Source organism: Paroedura picta, chromosome 14 (assembly GCF_049243985.1).
Source record: "Paroedura picta isolate Pp20150507F chromosome 14, Ppicta_v3.0, whole genome shotgun sequence".
In the NCBI taxonomy this organism is placed as follows: domain Eukaryota; kingdom Metazoa; phylum Chordata; class Lepidosauria; order Squamata; family Gekkonidae; genus Paroedura; species Paroedura picta.
The window spans coordinates 15,825,404-15,845,786 of NC_135382.1; the positions used below are offsets into that span (position 1 = coordinate 15,825,404).

General features: G+C 47.8%; 1 protein-coding gene across 2 annotated transcripts in view; it reads right to left on the bottom strand.

The window, feature by feature from the left end:
* Positions 1-8,476: 8,476 nt before the first annotated feature.
* ETV6 (ETS variant transcription factor 6) overlaps positions 8,477-20,383 on the bottom strand; it is a 150,240-nt gene continuing 138,333 nt past the window's right edge. For both annotated transcript variants that reach the window (XM_077310917.1, XM_077310916.1), the window contains exons 6-8: positions 17,310-17,452; positions 16,014-16,114; positions 8,477-13,823 (exon numbers count right to left, since the gene is read on the bottom strand). In XM_077310917.1, the coding sequence (XP_077167032.1) occupies positions 13,718-13,823; positions 16,014-16,114; positions 17,310-17,452 (350 nt within the window). In that variant the 3' untranslated portion in view covers positions 8,477-13,717. The remainder of the gene's footprint in view (positions 13,824-16,013; positions 16,115-17,309; positions 17,453-20,383) is intronic.

Genomic DNA, 20,383 nt, shown 5'->3' on the forward strand with positions numbered 1-20,383 from the left:
GGTTGGATTCAGTACTTAGAAAGAAGTTTTCAATTAGTCACAGGCCCGGGGAGAAGCTAAACAAATGCCCAGTTATTCATTCTCAGTGAACTAAACTCCTGCTTGGCTTCCTTTTGGAAAAACTACAACTGACGTCTCCTGCCAATGACCCTGACAGCTCTTCAGATCAAAGGGAGAGTGCCGGTCACACTCTTGCTTGGCAAACGGAGGGTTTCCAGGCAGTGAGAGCTGCACAAACCACAGAACAGGCACTGGGCGGATTTCATCTTCTCCTTTAAAGAATAAATCCAGCTTCCCTTAAGGAAACTCCCCACTTCTTTAAGGTTGACATCTTCCAGGCGATGGCTGGAGATTGCAGCTGGAGATTACCCCTGATCTCCAGGCGACAGAGATCAGTTCCCCTGGAGAAAATAACCACTTTGAAAGGAGGACTCTGTGGCATCGCACCCTGTTGAAGTCCCACCCCATGCATATTGTGCCTTCCTCAGGCTCTGTCCCCAAAATGTCCAGGTATTTTCCAGCCCAGACTTGGTGATCCTACCCTTTTTTGAGTGGCAGGTTTTCTGGAGTGCTGGTGATAATAGCATGCTACAGTATTTTTACTACTAAGGAGATAGTATTTTAATTTGTCCGTCTATGTATTGACTTCTCTTATAACTGGCCTTGTTTTTTGTGTGTGTGTGTGTGAAATGCAGAAGCTGGGCATGGAAGACCAGAACACTTTCCATACTGGGGGGAAAGGGTATGATGGCCCTCTTAATGTTTCACCGAACTTCCAGCATTCCACATACAAATCTCAGGATTCAGGTGTAGTACTGAATGCACTCCATTTGCTGCAGGTTTTGGGCATACCGCTAAAACTGGTTATCCCTCCCCCCCAATCACCTGGAAGGGAATTCGCAGCAACCTAAACTGGAATATCAGAAGAGTCACCTTGACTTCCTCCACTGTTTTCCGCCTGAAATGATGACGTTTGAGACCCAACCAATGCTGTGTCTTCACCCCCCTCCTTTTTCTATTAAAAACAAAGATTCTCCAAGAAAATAAGCCTTGATTTTCATTTTAAGTACGACTCTTCAAGGAAATGATATAAATTGAAGTTACATATAGACTTTATTTCATAGTTATTATATTGACTCTTATTATACATGGGATTTTCTTTTTTGTATAACAATTTTATGTTGTGGAGGCAAGCAGGGAGGAAATGTGCTCAAAGGAGCAGGAAGTTTCCAATTGAGCCAATCAGGATGCTGGAGGGGATTATTTGAAAAAATATCAGGAAGTTCCCATTCTAACTATGCTAAATACACATCTCCTCCAATGCTCCCTGCAAGATACTCCTTGTATATTCAACAGTCATGTACGTCAGACTCGGATCAACAGCTTGATAGTCACAAAAGCCTGAGGGATAAATGTAGGCTAAGCTGCCAATGAAACTCTTTGTATATTTTGGGAAATTCTTCTTGGAGTATATGAGAAACGATGTTTTTGTATGAATTATCAATTGAGAAAGGTCATATTGACAGAAATGATCATCTTGATCATCTTGATGATTTGCTGTGAACATTTCAAGCAATAAATGGAAGGAAAAGACTTTGGAAAACAATTCTTGCAGCAATTGTTTGTTATACTTTAAGCCAGTGGTAGTCAAACTGCGGCCCTCCAGATGTCCATGGGCATTCGCTGGCAGGGGCTCCTGGGAATTGTAGTCCATGGACATCTGGAGGGCCGCAGTTTGATTACCCCTGCTTTAAGCCATGAGTTGCATAAGCATTTCTGTTGGCGTTCAAATATCTCTGTGCAAAGCCCTTTTTCATATTGTTAATATCCATGGTATTATACTCCACTGAGGTCCCTCGCTGCCCTAAACCCTGCCCACTCTCAGCTCTACCCCCCAAAGTCTCCATGTATTTCTCAGCCTAGAGCTGGCAACCGTGTCCCACCTGGATTGTGGCATCGCTAGCATCTTCCAAGACAGCGAAGCTTAGCTGGAACCACAAAGGCTGGCCAATGTAGAATCTGGAACTGAAGCCCAGTATTGGGGCGGGGGTCACTTAATTGTGTGGTGGGCCAAGCTAATAGAATCTGCTTTACCACCTCGGGCTGCAGGGCCCTTTCTGCTGCTTCTTGCCAGCCCAACTGGTACAGCTGTAAGATTCTCCCAAGAGCGCCTTCTCTCCTTGGTGCTGTCTCTCGCTCTCTTGGCCAAAATAAGCAACAGAACCGCCGGAAGGAACTTCCGAGCCCTGCAGAAACAGGAAGCATAGAACAATGCTGGTTTTGTCAGTTACCTGCCTGCCTTTCCCCTGCCAAACGCTGAAAGGGGACCATCAGAGAACCTGACATGCTGAACAAAGGTTGGCTGCTAATCCATGACCTCGGGCTAACTGGCTTGGGAACTGGTGCACTTCACAAACTGCTAGTTTCTCTGCTTTTTGCGATGTCACCAGGCCCCTTTATTTAATTAAATGTAGAAGTGCCTGGCTAAATATGTATAAGGGTTAGGATGGATGTATTGAATACATGAAGTATTTTAATCAATATTATATAGTGTTTTGAGCTTCTTGTGACACAGAGTGGTAAGGCAGCAGACATGCAGTCTGAAGCTCTGCCCATGAGGCTGGGAGTTTGATCCCAGCAGCCGGCTCAAGGTTGACTCAGCCTTCCATCCTTCCGAGGTCGGTAAAATGAGTACCCAGCTTGCTTGCTGGGGGGTAAACGGTCATGACTGGGGAAGGCACTGGCAAACCACCCCGTATTGAGTCTGCCATGAAAACGCTAGAGGGTGTCACCCCAAGGGTCAGACATGACCCGGTGCTTGCACAGGGGATACCTTTACCTTTTTATATAGTGTTTTACTGTTTTGTATTTTGTACTGGTCGTTGACCGAAATCTATCTATCTATCTATCTATCTATCTATCTATCTATCTATCTATCTATCTATCTATCTATCTATCTATCTATCTATCTATCTATCTATCTATCTATCTATCTATCTATCTATCTATCTATCTATCTATCTATCTATCTATCTATCTATCTATCTATCTATCTATCTATCTATCTATCCTTTATTTAAGAGGCACCATGCTTTTGGCTGGTTGGGAGAGGGGTGGCCAAATTGGGGCTCTCCAGATGTCCATGGACTACAATGCCAGCAGGGGCTCATGGGAATTGTAGTCCATGGACATCTGGAGAGCCACAGTTTGGCCACCCCTGCTGGGCTATTTGCACATCCATACATCAGTTTCTTGTAGCACTATTAAAAAGGACTGGGGGTTATTTCTCCTTTGCAACCTTGCTGGGTTTATCATTAAGTATGTAAGTAATAGCCAGTTGCAAGGGACCTAACCTCTGCAAGGGGTTTTCAAGGCAAGTGGGAAGTAGAAGAGGTTTGCCATTGCCTCCCTCTTCCTTGGCAGTCTCCCATCGAAGGGCTGACTCTGCTTAGCTTTTGAGCTCTGGCAAAAAGGGCTGATGCCATGCTGCTTTCCAGCCCTGTTTTATGATTAACTTACGTATTACGGATTTCTGTGCTAGTGTGTCCGAGGGCCAAACTGGACCACTGGAAGTGAGATTTGAGAACAGACCTGCCCAGTGGTTTCCAGAGGGCAACAACAACTCCACAGGCCCTGATTCTGCTCCAGGCCACAGCGCAGGCTGTCTGATGCTAACAAATGGCGGGGTTGAAGGGTTTCAGAAGCATAAAAAGCCAGCAGGCAAGCAAGCTGCGGAAAGCCAGGGTTTGGTCCCCTGCTATGGGCAACAGGCAGGCTTCCTGTCCTGACAGCTCATGGCGGGGCGGGGAGGGGATGTGGTTGTCACATCCAGATGTGTGTCATGCAATTCAGAAAATATCTGCACCAGGATGCACATCTTGTATACGCCCACAACTCAAGATCCAGATGTGGATACAGATGCATCTGCACTTGGGTCTCCTCTGGTGAAAACATCTGTGTTTTTGTATGTTCTCCAATACTGTGACTTATACAAGCCCTCTCCAGATGTTCTGGGTGCATAAAATCAATGTTTTGGGAGAGGCCAAAGGCCTTCCAACCTACTGGAATTCCTCCAGAGTATGTGTAGAGAGCGCTGCATAGAAATTACTGCGCAGGTTCCATGCAGTCCTGCCTATGAGCAGCCTTGATTTCAAATCTCCCCTCTATTAGGAAGGTGCACCAACATTACTGTGGTGACGAATCAGAAGAAAGGTCTGGATGAAAATCTGATATTCAACTTTATTCTGAGCCAGAAGCGATTCCATGCTCTTTCCATCTTTACACCACTCTGCGGTATAAAGTGGCAGTCACTGGCAGTCTTCAAGCAAAGGTTGGATACACACTTTTCTTGGATGCTTTACGATGCTTAGGGCTGATCCTGCATTGAGCAGTGGGTTGGACTAGATGGCCTGTGTGGCCCTTCCAACTCTATGATTCTATGATTCTATGATTCTTCTATGATTCTATAAATATGCTAAGGGGTGTGGGGGTGGGCGCAGTCCGGGATGGGGGGGGCAATGATTGGCCCCTTGGCTGGGGTCAAAGGGGAATTGGGAGGCGCGCACAGAGCGACTCCCAATTGGCCCCCAGAGCCCTGGACTGCCAGAGCCCCGGACAGCCCACGCACTCGACCACCTGCCACCATTACGTCGCTCGCTGGGGATGCTCAGAGTGTGGTTGTCCACACAGCACCTTCACACTTCTCGTCCATCCTAAAAGGAAGATGCTTGCTTCATCGGTCCATTCTCAATTATGGAACAGATCAACTCAATAATAGCCTTCTATTTAGATCTGCCCTCTGTGCTCCCTATATATCTAAGCTTCCACCGGTTATTTCTGATCCCAACACCACCATTGGATTCCCATTGGCCTGCTTCAGTTGGTCCACGCCTGTAGTCATATAAAGTCACGCAGATCCTTGATTTCCGCAGGTGTTGTGGACTGTTGTATTACTTAATGGACTGGAAAACCATTCTTGGGAACCTGCTGACCAAGTTCAAGCTCCCGCTTTGGTCTGTGTCTTCCATCGAACATACCCCCTGAAACCGGAACCACTTCCCATGGAGGGAGTGCGGGGGGGGGGGGCTGGTGTTGTAAGCCCAGGTCTTATTAGTGAGGTCTCCTCAGAGGAAAAGTCTTGCCAGGATCTCCCAGCTTCACCCAAGTTTCAGGTGGATGAGAGCATAGCTCAGCCAGATGTTCAACAGGTGAAGAGCGCCGACCAGCAGAAGAAAACTGAGCCACAGACAAATCATGGCTTATACTCCAGGTGCCCAGTCTCCAGGTTCAGCTCCCTGTCCTGTCAGCTCATCCAGCTCACCTGAGCCAATTAACCAAAGCATGCTATGTGCCCAAAGAGAGCTCCAGTCTAAAAGGCACCAGGCTAGACTAGCAAGATGGTTGCTGACTGCGGAAGTCTGTGAGTCATCACAGAACGAGGACTGAGAGGCCTATGTTGTAGATGCAACTTTGAACCTATCCTGCTATCTGTCACCATCAATGCTTGGGACTGTCTAAAATGAATCCTTGGGCTATATCAGTGACACCTGGTGGACATTTGTTTGCTAACTCAGGCTAGTGCACCTTACAGGGAACACTGCTTGGGAGCTCCTTTTCCAGTGCTGTTGCTTTTACTTTTCTAAATATATTTAGCTGTCAAAAACAGTCGAGGGAAGGCAGAAAACACAGCCCAGAACCAGAGAACGATGGCGAGCAGCAAGACTTTTCCCGAGTCTGTGATTAGAAAGGGATAATATCAAAGAATCTCCAGATGTGCATCATACTGAGGTGTTTGTTTTGGCTCTCTACAGAGCAGCTATGCATCTCATTTTGTTGCTGCTAATAAAGATGTCAAAAAAATTGTAATTATTCATTGCTGCTTGGGTGTGCTTTTTAAAAACTTTTATTGTAATTGCTGCAACAAGATGGAAGGAGGAAAGGCATCTTTGCAAACCAATGGAAAAAGCCCTGCAGGCGGAGCTTGATTCTTCACCATTTCCCTTGGAGGTAATAATCCAGATCTATCTATCTATCTATCTATCTATCTATCTATCTATCTATCTATCTATCTATCTATCTATCTATCTATCTATCTATCTATCTATCTATCTATCTATCTATCTATCTATCATCTATCTATCTATCTATCTATCTATCTATCTATCTATCTATCTATCTATCTATCTATCTATCTATCTATCTATCTATCTATCTATCTATCTATCTATCTATCTATCTATCTATCTATCTATCTATCTATCATCTATCTATCTATCTATCTATCTATCTATCCTTTATTTAAGAGGCACCATGCTTTTGGTTGGTTGGGAGATGGGTGGCCAAATTGGGGCTCTCCAGATGTCCATGGACTACAATGCCAGCAGGGGCTCATGGGAATTGTAGTCCATGGACATCTGGAGAGCCACAGTTTGGCCACCCCTGCTGGGCTATTTGCATATCCATACATCAGTTTCTTGTAGCACTATTAAAAAGGACTGGGGGTTATTTCTCCTTTGCAACCTTGCTGGGTTTATCATTAAGTATGTAAGTAATAGCCAGTTGCAAGGGACCTAACCTACCTACCTACCTACCTACCTACCTCTCTCTCTCTCTATTATATTTATATACCACCCTCCCCGAAGACTCAGGGCGGTTCACATAAAACAAAACAATACAGATAACTTAGATTAACAATAATAAAGTGAAACAACAAGCAACATGGAACAGTAGAAAAATATGGAAAACATTAACTCATACCCATAGCCCAGTGGGTTGGGCAGAATTATGGTTGGTGCCATGGGAGGGAGACTCAGGAGGAGGGCCCTTTGGAAGTGGTGGTACAGGTTGACCTCACTCAAATGCCTGGCGGAGGAATCCCTTTTGCAGGCCCTGCGGAACAGTTCGAGTTCCGTTAGGCTCCAGATCTCCTCTGGGAGCTCATTCTACCAGGTGGGGGCCAGGATGGAGAAAGCTCTGGCCTTGGTTGAGTTCTTTAGGGCCAGGGATCACCAGGAAGTTGGAAGTGCTAGAATGTAAGGTTCTCCAGACAGATGAACGCTCTATCTCGATCTACCCCACAAGACTCTTGTGTGCACGGTGCCTGCCCCCCCCCCCCCGGCTAGGCTGCTTGCCCTGCCACGACCCCCAGGTTGAGAACCACTGTCTTAAGGAGTATCAAAATGGCTTTCAATTGCCTTCCCTTCCTCTTCCCACAAGGCACGCCTTGTGAGGTGGGGGCTAAGAGAGTTCTAAGAGAATTGTGACTGGCCCAAGGTCCCCCAGCAGGCTTCAGGTGGAGGAGTGGGAAATCAAACCCTCGTATCTGGATTAGAGTCTACTGCTCTTAACCACCACGGCATGCTGGTTGTGGTGATAACCTACAAAATACACCCCAAATAATTCTCCCCACCTCTATGGCCACAACCCCCATGCTGTAGTACAGAAACTCTTTGTCAAACAGCCCCTGGATGCCTCCAAGGGGGATTCCCCTCTCCCCCCCCCTGCAGAAAGCTCTGGGGGCTTAAATGGGAGCTTCTGCCCAGCATCACACTCATTGTGGCTATAAGTAGTGGTCCTCCTGGGGCTTTCCCCTTTATAACACATCAAAGAAAAGCTTCCTGTGAGTCACTTCAAAAGGAGAAATGCATTGTGGGGGATTCATGTGGATCCATGTGGGGAGGGGCACAGCTAAGCTGCATATTTCTTCCCCCCCATCCCTTTAAGGGGCTTCTTTCTTTCTCAGCTACCAGTTGGTGCTATATTTTAATTTAGCATATTTCATTATACCAAGTTGAACTGCTCAGCCAAATTTGGAGGGAGACTGCCCAAGAAGCCGAGGGTCTAATGTAGAGGCAAGCCAGGGCAAACTTCCTCTGTTTCTCTCTTGCCTTGAAAACCCTACAGCAGGGGTGGCCAAACTGTGGCTCTCCAGAGTCCATGGACTACAATTCCCATGAGCCCCTGCCAGCACATGCAGTGTTATTATCCTTGTCTCGTAGAGGGGAGATGAGGCCCAGAAAGATTATTTAGCTTAAGGCAGGGGTAGTCAAACTGCGGCCCTCCAGATGTCCATGGACTACAATTCCCAGGAGCCCCCTGCCAGCGTTCGCTGGCAGGGGGCTCCTGGGAATTGTAGTCCATGGACATCTGGAGGGCCGCAGTTTGACTACCCCTGCCTTAAGGTCACAGCAGAGATACCAAGGGTTGGGCCAGCAGTTTCCCAAAACTGAAGCTACTGCAGTTTTTTGTTGTTATTCAAGGAAGGGTCTAAAAGAATGTCCCTTGGCCAGAGTTGCAAAAGAGGTGTTGCATGTATTTGTGTACAATAGGTAGACGCACATACAGAGAGGGGGAAGCCAGGTGCTAGAGGAGAGAGATATGGCTGCAAAGGTGTTGCAGGATACAGTGTACTTGGCATGGAGGAAATAGAACACCAGATTGCTACTGTACGTGTGTATTTAAGGAAAAAAGGACATCCTTTTATATTAAAAAATTTATTGAGATGATGTAATTACAAGCATTTAAAAATTATTTGCAACTCACTGGCCCTGAGAAGAGGCATCCTGGTTTGCTGTGTTACATTCATTCAATTCAATCCCTTTAACCCCACACCTCGAAGAAGAAAGCAAGCCACCGTGATCATCAACTTATCATTTCCTTATTATAGGATAATTTTAAAAAAAGGATTTCTTTTAAATTAAAAAAAAAAACTCATTGCATTTGTAATTTGCATACGACGGCAGCCTTTGAAAGAGAAATGATGGAGGATTGCACCCTCAGCCCATGTGTGAATCGAGGGCCGGCTACATCATTAAGTGCTCACGGGCAATTCCAAGGCGTGTCCATACGGATTGTTTTCCCAGATCTGTACATTTCAAGAGCAAGTTTCCTATTGGTGCCCGGAGCCCATGTCCTGACTTCTTGTGTATGGCAGTTATGTTATAAACACAGACCAATGTCCCAGCATGATTGAACAAGTTGCCCAGTTTCTCCAGCCCTAAATTCAAAAGGAAGAGCCTTTCTCCAGGAGATAAAAATACCCATTGCAATTATTTGCTTCTCTATTGATCACTTTCTTTCGGGGGGGGGGAGGGGGAGAGAATGCTTTGCTCTGGTAAAATGATCTGGGGTGAGAATTTTGTGAAATTGGCTGTGGAAGGTTCTCTTTCCTACATCTTCGGCAACTGTCACTATATTTGGGAAAGCATGGTGTGTTCTCCAGTTTCTACCGTCCGCCTTGCATGTACCCTGTCTGCGTGGGGTGGCTGGACTCTATTTAAAGACTTCTCCCCATGTGGTTCTCCTAACGGCCTCATTATAGCATGAATGTGGTGCCCGGCCCTTTGCTTGGCATTCGAAGCATGCTCTTAGGAGAAGGACATGGCAGCGACCCTGGACGTGAACTTTGACTGGGCAGGGAACATGCTGGGGGGGGGGGGGGGCTGGAGGTGATGGCTGCAAGCTAAGGCAGGATTTCCAACCAGAGCTCCTATGAGAGCTCCACGTCCGGCCTGGTTCTGAGGCTCCTTGAAGCTGGAACAATATTTCAGGAACAGTTAAAAAGGTTGAAAAAGCCAGCTCTAATGGAACTTGTTGTCTTCATTGGTCTATAATTTTTTCTGTACCTGTAACTATATGACTCTCTAGCCCAGGGGTAGTCAAACTGCGGCCCTCCAGATGTCCATGGACTACAATTCCCATGAGCCCCCTGCCAGCGAATGCTGGCAGGGGGCTCATGGGAATTGTAGTCCATGGACATCTGGAGGTCCGCAGTTTGACTACCCCTGCTCTAGCCATTCACTTCAGCTTTCTGGACTCATGCTAATATTGTCATCAGGACCAGTTAAAACAGATTCACTTTCAGGACTTATGCTACTTGAGCTTTAGGCATCTTGTCAGACCTGGATGAGTGCCCTGGATTTCTTAGGCTTGGAAGGCAGCTACAGCAAAAGAACAAGGCCTTCTCAGTGGTCACTCCTTTTCTGTGTAACCGAGAGGCCAACCAACCTAATTCTCCTCCTGCCTTTTTGGAGGATGACCAAACATTAATCTACAAAACCTCTTGAGGAGATATGCTAGTTGGTGATGCCAGGTATAGCTGTAGTCCTGTTTGTTGGGTAGGGGAATGAAGAGTTTCACTTATTTGGGTTTTTTAATAACTGTCTGAATAGTTTAATTATATTGTGCCTTGACACGATCCACTTGGGACCAGCAGTCTGGTGGAGCTTCAGACAACCAGGGCTTAGACAGCTGTGGGATTCCTCCATTTAGCACCTGTTTTTTTTTTAAAGCTGTAGAATTGAATGAATGACAAGATACTTATCAGAGAGAATCTTCTACCTCTCTGAGTTGAAACACTATTATGTCAAGATTTCTTTTTATATAGTGCGTCAATTTATCCCCCCCCCCCATCCTCTACGTCAGGACAACAGAGATGGTGGTTTAACTAAGCTCCACAAGACCTCTCTCAAAGGGGCAGGAAGGAATTCCCTTCTAGGTAGTCATCTTTACAAGCTAATCTAGCAAAGAATCAGAATTTCCAGATCTGGCCCAACTAGACTTGACTTATCTCTAGGGCTGAGTCACCTGCTTGCTCCCCTCAGCCATTAAAGTTACCACAGAATCGCCCCTATCTAGGCATCTAAAATTTCAGTAACATAAAAGTACTACATGGAAATGTCTATCTAAAATTCCTCACATGCGGCCGATTTCCGAAATGAGGAATTGCTGGCAATGGGGTGACGGCCCCTTTCCTTGACAAATGCTGGTTCAGTTCTTTACAGAAAAGGTCAGATGCGCCATTATTGCTGTCACAGCTATTCACAAGACACATGAACATGTCACTCTGTGGCTTTTGATAAATGAGATATAATTCCGGCCATTTTAGTGCTTCTCACGTTCAATAACTGAATCTGAGTTCTTGCTGTCTTTGGGCATTACAAGTAATGAGCAGCTGCTGCCAAAAATGGCGACTGCAGATCTACTAGAACTTCCTTATGGCCTCGCATCCCGAAGGACAAGATTCAAGCCCTTAAAGACCAAAAGGATTTCCAGGCCATAAGCTTTCGGGAGTCAACGCTCCCATCCTTAAATACCCTTTGTACTCCCATCCTTAAATACCCCTAGAACAGGGGTAGTCAAACTGCAGCCCTCCAGATGTCCATGGACTACAATTCCCAGGAGCCCCCTGCCAGCATTTGCTGGCAGGGGGCTCCTGGGAATTGTAGTCCATGGACATCTGGAGGGCCGCAGTTTGACTACCCCTGCCCTAGAAATCTTGTTGGTCTTTAAGGCGCTATGGGATCTATTCTTGCTCTTCTACTGACAAACAGGATTACTCATCTGAAACTATTCTGAAGGACATTTCCATGTTACACCAGACAATGCTGATAGATACAGGAAATGAACCTCACACATTAGTAAAACATCGCACAAATATATTCTGCTAGGCCAGCGGTTCTCAACTGCTGTAATGCCGCGACCCTGGCGGCAGGGGTGACACATGCGCGCACGCAGGCCCTGCCGGCCGCTACCACCCTGTCTGGTGACCCCGCGGAAGGGGCCAGGCGACCCCACTTGGGGTCGGGACCCCAAGGTAGACAACCACTGTGCTAGGCAGACACCTGGCTCCCATTTTTGGTAGCACTATGTGTTTATTTTAATAGTTTAGAGCAGGCTTTCTCAACCAGGTCTTCATGAAACTCTGGGGTTCTTTGACGGCCCTTAAAGGGTTTCGTGAATAGGTGGGAGTTAATTCGTTTTTATATTTTTTAAAAATGTGTTAAACATTTATTGGGTGATATGACCATATATGGTCATGTCAATGTGTCCCTCCCCCTTCCCAAAATGGTGAGTGATGGGCCTGGAGGGTGTAGGAAGGGAAGGGACACCAGTGGGCGTGGACACGGCTATGCTTACCAACCATATCTTGCACGATGGCGCCTTTGAGAAACACCTCTGAGGTTTCTCAAAGCCTAAAGAACGTTTCAGGGGTTTCTCAATGGTTAAAAAGTTGAGAAGGGCTGGTTTAGAGAAAGGAATAAAGAACTCTGGTTTCATTCCTGAATACAATAACTGCATCATGTGTTTTGTTGTCATTTTAATCTCATTCTTTGACTTCATTTGGCTGCAATAGTTGTTTTTTCTACTTCCCAGGATCACAGAAATTAATCCCACACAGATCTATGACTACCTGTTTGATATGTTCCATTTGTCCACACAAACCTGGCATCTCGCGGGATCTGGCATCTCTCAGGACAAAGAGGTGCATTCGTCTAATTTGTCTATTTGCTGCAAATGATAAAATCCTACATTTCCTGATGAAAAACTGAAACAACCTTGGTGCCAAATTCTCTTTTCTTTAACACAAGCCGTACACAGCTGTGGTCAGTGGGTTTTTAAAACTGTGGAGGTTGTTGCGCCATCAGATTGTGACAGTGAGTGTGAGCTGTTCAACTACGCCTCCAACTTCTGTGTGGTTACCCCACCTCTGGGGAAGAGACCTTTCCTTTCAGAGCCATAATGAACTGACAAACAAGTTCACGTCACTGCAATGGCCGCTAAATCAGGATGGAACTTCCGGAAACAAAAGCGTTTTGACTTAACAAGGCAAGAATGCAATTCCGTCATTATGAAGAAAGAGATCAAGAAGCCAACAAACTGTGGGGTTGTACTTATTGGGGAGGGGGGATCAGCCAAACAATGTGACTGGTGGCTTTCTTAGCGGCTGTGATGATTCTGACAGCCTCTCGGAGATGTGGAAACTCTTTCTTGAAAGGCTACGTGGTCTTCTTTTCTCCTCTTGCGAGCAACTCTCAACGCAGCTGGTAGAGAAGACAAACCTCCCTCTTGCCACTGCAAATATAGCAACCCTAACAGCTCGCCAGCTGACCCAAAACTGCATCTCACTGTTACAGGCTTAATTTATCCCTCACTTCAACCTGAAAGGGCCAGCCAAAGGCTTGGGGGAGTCTATTGTGTTTTGTTCTCCTTACCCTGGTGGTACCCAGGTGTTTGGATAAGGCCTGCGAGTCCTTGAAATCAGCTGACTCTTCCAGGATTCAAGGCCAGCTCAAGATGGAGGGCATTGTCCTGGTTCTCATACCCTGAACAGCCTAAGGACTGCAGCCTAAGCTACTTTTGGTTGCAAGGCAAATGAATAACAGAATTATAGAATCATACGGGCCGTCTAGTCCAACCTCCCTGCTCAATGCTGGAGATACTTTCGGACTCCTGCTGTAACATTTGTCATTGTTCCTATATTGGGATAATGTGAGACTAGTGCAGAAAATGGTTGCACTATGTTTCCATAGGGAAGCCTTTGGAATAAGCAAAAACCCTGACATTTTGCCCTACAAAAGTCACTTAAAAAGGCAAAATGGCATGATAAATAGAAAAGCCCCAACCAACCAACCAACCAACCAACCAACCAACCAACCAACCAACCAACCAACCAACCATAAAACCCCTCGACCGGTTGCAGGGGAGACTCTAAGGACCAATGCAGCAGTGCTCTGTGTTTCTTGCAATCTTCTCCAAATCTTGGGGCCAACACTGTCCTTGCCAATAGACTGGTTTTGTTAAGGTGCTTGGGGGGGGGAGGGGTCCTGCACAGACACCAGGGTCAAGGCTAAGTCCTGGGTTTTCACTTCCTGTCCCAAACGTGCCTCCACACTGACTGAGCTCCACGGAACAAAGTGAAGCAGGGGCGTTGGATCCTTCAGCAGTCCTCTTCCTGGTATATTTGCTCATCCAGCTCCTGAGATTCAAGATGTTCCAGGCGATCGGTGCGGCCACTCATAATCTCATCTGGCGTCTTCATGAATCTGCAAAACAACAACAATAACAAATGGCAACAGAGCCATATACACTTTCGAGACCGGAGTCAGATGCTAGGTTGCTTTTTATTCCTATCTGCATTTGTTCATCACACTTAATTATTGTTAATTATTGTTACTGTAAAACCTTACAGCAGGCCAGCAGCTCAAGGACTATCAAGGGCTTGAACATTCCTTGAACAGTCTTCAGGGGCAGGCTCATTAGAGCAGCAGTCCAGAGGGTGGCTAATTATAGCCAGTGTGGTGTAGTGGTTAAGACTAGCAGCTTCTAATACGGAGAGCTGGGTTTGATTCCCCACTCTTCCACATGAGGCCTGCTGGGTGATTTTGGGCTAATCACAACTGTTCTTACAGAGCAGTCTCTGTCAGAGCTCCCTCAGCCCCACCTACTTCACAGGGTGTCTGTTGTGGGGAGAGGAAGGGAAGGTGGTTGTAAGGTGCATCGAGACTCCTTTGAGTAGAGAAAAAAGGTAAAGGTAAAGGTATCCCCTGTGCAAGCATCGAGTCATGTCTGACCTTTGGGGTGACGCCCTCTAGCGTTTTCATGGCAGACTCAATACGGGGTGGTTTGCCAGTGCCTTCCCCAGTCATTACCGTTTACCCCCCAGCAAGCAAGCTGGGTACTCATTTTACCGACCTCGGAAGGATGGAAGGCTGAGTCAACCTTGAGCCGGCATTTCTGCTGCCTTACCACTCTGCGCCACAAGAGGCTCTGAGTATGGAAAAGCAGGATATAAAAACCTCCTCCTCTTCTTACAGTGTGGCCCAGATTTACTTTGCTGGCTAGCAAACCAAAAATCCAAATATGACACCCGAGTCTCCCTCTGTCGCCATTTACGTGGCAGTAAGGCACGTAACAAGGAATCAGACATCTAAGTGGCTCTCTGCTTTTGAAGAAGAAGTAGAAGAGTTGGTTCTTACATGCCGCTTTTCCCTACCCGAAGGAGGCTCAAAGCGGCTTACAGTCGCCTTCCCATTCCTCTCCCCACAAACAGACACCCTGTGAGGGAGGTGAGGCTGAGAGAGCCCTGATATTCCTGCTCGGTCAGAACAGCTTTATCAGTGCCGTGGCGAGCCCAAGGTCACCCAGCCGGTTGCATGTGGGGGAGCGCAGAATCGAACCCGGCATGCCAGATTAGAAGTCCGCGCTCCTAACCACTACACCAAACTGGCTCTCCACTTTGTCCACTTGTTTGCTGGCAACAAGGGAGGTCTCTGTGTGAATGATGCCCCTTCCCTGAAGAGAATAGACTTGGAAGGGTGTCACTCTGCATAGGGGGACAGTGTCACCCCCTCTTCTTTCAAACAAAACATGGCCACCACTCAGCTTTAAGAACAGTGTTTCCTATGAGAGCCAGCTTGGTGTAGTGGTTAAAAGTGTCAGTTTCCGATATGGAGGTTTGATTCCACACTCCCTCTCATGCAGCCAGCTGGGTGACCTTGAGCCAGTGACAGTTCTCTCAGAGCTCTCTCAGCCCCACTTAGCTCAGAGGGTTTCTGCTGTGGGGAGAGGAAAGGAAGGTGATTGCAAGCCCCTCTGAGATGCCTTTGGGTAGTGAAAAATGGTACAAAAAATGAGGAGGTACAAAACTAGCTCTCTTTTTCCTTATGACCTTGACTGGTTCTGCACTGCTTTGATTCCAAAGTTGCACAGAAACAGGACTGAAACATTGCATTGAACTCCTTGCTCCTTTGGCAAAGGTGAAGAGGCTCTAACTTTTTTGAGGGGGAAGATACTGTTCCTCTCTTTCAGTGCCATCTTGCAAGTTGTCATTCGCCTCGGGTGAACAGTAGCTTCATGTACGTTGTCTTCCGGAAACAACAGCGTTTCGACTTAAGGTAAGAATGCAATTCCGTCATTATGAAGAAAGAGATCAAGAAGCCAACAAACTGTGGGGTTGTACTTATTGGGGAGGGGAGAACCTATGAAAAAGATCGGCCCAACAATTTGACTGGTGGCTTTCCTAGCAGCTGTGATGATCCTGACAGCCTTGGGGACCTTGACTGCAAAGCAACACACCTCTCTTAGATGCTGGAAAGTTTCAATTTCTGCCCGGGCAGCTTCATGGCTCTAGGATAAGCTGTTCCATTTCATAACTTCCTCCGAACCTTTTCATAAGGAAACTTAGCAAAAGAAAATCCCTCTAAGAACAAGGAAGAGAAAGGAGGAAGTCTTACCTGAACAAAAGCCTTTGTCCTGGTTCTTTTCGGATAATATTTAGTTTATAGTAGTGACGCAGGGCTCGGGACATTTTCTCATACGTCATATTGGTTCTGTTCTGTGCATTCCGAGGCAGAAAGGAAAGGAGAAGGAAAGCAACAAGCAAAAATTAAAAGAGACTCACGTAAAGAAAATGGTAGGAGGGTCACGTTCATTTTTTGCCCCTACAGTTCTTTTTTCCTCTCTCTCACCACCCAAATATCTTGAAAAAATACCTCACCAAAGATTCTTGAGTAAGTTTAGCAATCATGAGATAAAGAGCACAGGTCCTCTCCTGGATTAAAAATTAGATCAATGGCAGGAGCCTGCTGCCTCTCTGTACCAGAACAATCAAATTCCCTGCAGAATTTTAGGATGCCAGGGGAACAGTCTTTTGACTACGCTTCCCCATACCTTTGGGCTAAAGGCCAATATATATACTGTTAAAATTTAAGTGGAGAATAATAGATTATAGAATTAGTGAAGGATTAGATCTTCAGCACATACTAGCTCAGGGGTAGTCAGACTGCGGCCCTCCAGATGTCCATGGACTACAATTCCCATGAGCCCCTGCCACCGTTCGCCGACAAAGAGGCCAACAAAGAGGCCACGATCATCCCCAATATGGAAGGGGACTGTGTGACTAGGGGGTTGTATTCGGCATAAACCAGGCTGGAAAAATACCCCCAACATACCTCCCTAGTATTTTCCAGGCATTGTTTAAACCGGTCACAAGTCAGAATTTGGCTGCCTAGGGTATGGCTGAGACTGAAAGCAAATTTGGGGGGGGGGGGGGCTTTCATTCAGGTCTATTCGGCTACACCGACGAGCAGCTGGGACGGAGGGCGCTGAGAACTCCATGCAGCCTCAGCTGAGGCTGGCTCCTCTCGCAGACCGATTTAAACTCTCCCCACTGCATGCTAGCTTCACCTGCAGCATCATGTTGGCTTTTTTTCAATTGACATTTTTCTTCTTAGGTCTATTGGACTAACCCCCTCACCCCCAGCCCCCCAGGATTTCCCCAAAACCATTCTGATATTGGGATCCGGTAGTTTTTGGATATATTGATATTTTCCCGAGTTCCAATAGACGCAGACCGAAAAACATCCATTTTTTTTCCTACGTGTATCTTGGAGGTACTCCAAGGGGTAGGGGCCTGTTTCTTTGTAATAAACTCTTCTTTTAACGTGCTTCTCCTGAACTTTGCTTCACAACCCTGGCCATCACTGCGACTCAGCAACACCTAAAGGTACCCGGACAAGGTTGCTCTTTACCTTGTGGTTCCCCCAGAGGCGGGCCAGCCCATTTGGATCCACAATCCGAAATATCTTGGACTCCCTGTCCTCCCATCGGATGAAGCTTTCGTACCGGCTGTCGGAAAGCAGCTGATAGACATAATCCCAAAGGAGCCTGCAGTCTGTGAAGAGAAGCACAGAAAGACTCTTGACCGGAAGGAGTTGGGCAGCAGGCCAGGATGGAGTCACCAAGAGGAATGATGCCAAACAAACCAGGCTGTAGTTTCACAAGAAGAATCCGGCGGGATCAGACTGAGATCTATCGAGTCCAGGCTCCTATTTCCAGCTATGGATCTCCAGGGGCCTCTGAGAAGCCCACCTACGGACATTAGCACTCCCCTAATGGGTGTCCCTGGAGTCCAGTACTCAGAAAGAAGTTCTGAATACATGAAGTGGACTCATACGGGGTCAGACCATCAGTCTATCAATTTATGTCTTTCTTACTCTTACCGGCAGTGGCTCTCCAGGGTCCCAGGCAGAGGTCACTCACAGCAGCTGCCAGGTCTTCCTTCGTTTAACTGGAGCTGCCAGTGGGACCTTGTGCATGCCAAGAAAATGCTCTGCCACTGAGTCAAAAGACTCCATTCCCTCCGGACCATCATAAACTAAGAGCTGTTGGGCTCCATTTTGTATTTTCATGCAGGACACGGGTCTTAGAGAATGATTTTATGTTTCTAGGGTTTCTTTAACCAAAAGGACCAGCATTCTTTTGATTTATTGACCACTTGACCGGGCTGCTGCTGAGTTGCTTCTTTTGTGGCTGTCTGAACACAATGCTGTTGGTTAGAACAGTGGTCCCCAACCTGCGGGCCGCGGCCCGGTGCCGGGCCGCAAAGGCCATGGCACCGGGCCGCGGCTCCCTCTCCCCGCCCCGCCCCCGCAGTAAAAAACTTCCCAGGCCGCAAGCTTGCGGCCCGGGAAGCTTCTTACTGCGGGAGGCGGGGAGAGGGAATCAGGGCCGGGCCGCGCCTGTGCGGGCCACGCCCGCTCGGCCCGATCCGCGGGCGCGGCCCGTGGGCGCGGCTCGCGCGCGCGGCTCGGGTGCGGCCCAATCCGCGGGCGCGGCGTGGGCGCGGCCCGCGGGCGCGGCCCGATCCGCGGGCGTGGCCCGCACGGGCGCGGTCCGCGGGGGCGCGGCCCGATCCGCGGGCGTGGCCCGCACGGGCGCGGTCCGCGGGGGCGCGGCCCGATGCCCTGCCGGTCCCCAGCCTCGGAAAGGTTGGGGACCACTGGGTTAGAAATGCTCGCGTTACAGCTCCTCTAGAACAGGGGTAGTCAACCTGTGGTCCTCCAGATGTTCATGGACTACAATTCCCATGAGCCCCTGCCAGCAAATGCTGGCAGGGGCTCATGGGAATTGTAGTCCATGAACATCTGGAGGACCACAGGTTGACTACCCCTGCTCTAGAACACAGCCTTTCTCAACATTTTTTACCAATGACAAACCCTCAAACATTCCTGAGGCTTCGTGAAACCCCCAAAATGGCATGGATATGGTTGGGAAGCATAGTGGTATACACACCTAACCGGGGCACCTCCCCTTCCCACCCCCTACAGGCCCATCACTGTCCTTTTTGGGAGGGGGATGCAGGTCGACATGATTAGAATCACAGGATCATAGAGTCGGAAGGGACCTCCTGGGTCATCTAGTCCAACCCCCTGTACCATGCAGGACACTCACAACCCTATCGCTCATCCACTGTAACCTGCCACCCCCTTGAGCCTTCACAGAATCAGATTATATATGATTATATCATCTGATAAATGTTTAAGAATTTTTTTAAAAATTCATTAAAAATGAATGAACTCCCACCCATTTGGGAAACCTTTCCGGGGCTGCCTAGACACTCCAGGGTTTCACAAAATCCTGGTTGAGAAAGCCGTCTATAACGGGCACAACCACAAGGCTAATTGTTCTTGTTATATATAAATCTCTTTTGGAAATCAAAAGGTCATCTATCTGCTGGTGGATCTCACTTTAGCAGCCAGTGCAGGAAAGAGTAATGAATGGTTGATGGAGAAAGCCTCTTGCACTGGACAAGCTCAAACAGATTTCCCACAGTGATTCTTTGAAACTTCAGTGTTACAACAGCATCCTTCCATCTATAAAACATTGGAGGGTGTGGAGGAATGGACTTGCAAGTTCCCCCAGAAATAAGGGAGGAACCACGGCATGGGACAGAAAATTAGAGCAAAGTTTTGTGGCTGCCACCTCTCTCTACAGAGAGACAATCTGCCTCGGGAATACCCTGGGCCGCGAAGCGGCTCCTGATTGGGCCCTCTGAGTGTCCATCCAGGGCCAAGCCGCCAATGGGGAGCCGCATGAAGCGTGGCTCCCCATTGGCTACTTGCCCCGGCCTCGCCTGTCCTGTCCGGGGACTCACCTCGCAGATTGCAGATTGGGCGGCGAGGCCGCTCCTGGGGCCGGGAGAAGGCCCCGGGACGCTCTGGGGTGGGGTGAGGGGTGGCCGCCTTCTCCCGGCCCCAGGAGAGCAGCTCACGGCCGGGAGAACGCCCTAGGTCGCGCCCCACTCGTCCCCACGGCCCAGACCCCCGGGAACCCTTTGCCCTGCGAAGGCTTCCCCGGGGACTGGGCCCTAGCGCCCATTTTATTATGCAATAAAATGGGCTTTATTTCCAGCAAATAAACAAACAAACAAACAAATAAATAAATAAATCCAGATTAGAGGCCGTTGCTTGACATGACTGGGCCGACCGCTTGACATGACTGGACCGCTTGACATGACTGAAATAAAGTGACACAGTGTCTCTATTCCAACTAACTCTGCCTAGTTATGAAGTCCTCCATTGGCCTCCCACGGATACTATCACCCTCCATGAGTCTTTCAGCTTTTGCTACAAACTACAGTGGCTGGATGGAGTCACTGAAGCAGTAGGTGCAAACTTAAATGGACTCCGGGGAATGGTAGAGAACAGGAAGGCCTGGAGGATCATTGTCCATGGGGTCACGATGGGTCGGACATGACTTCGCACATAACAACAACAGATGGCACTGATTGTATGCTCATTGGAGACTATGGGCAGATTTGGCA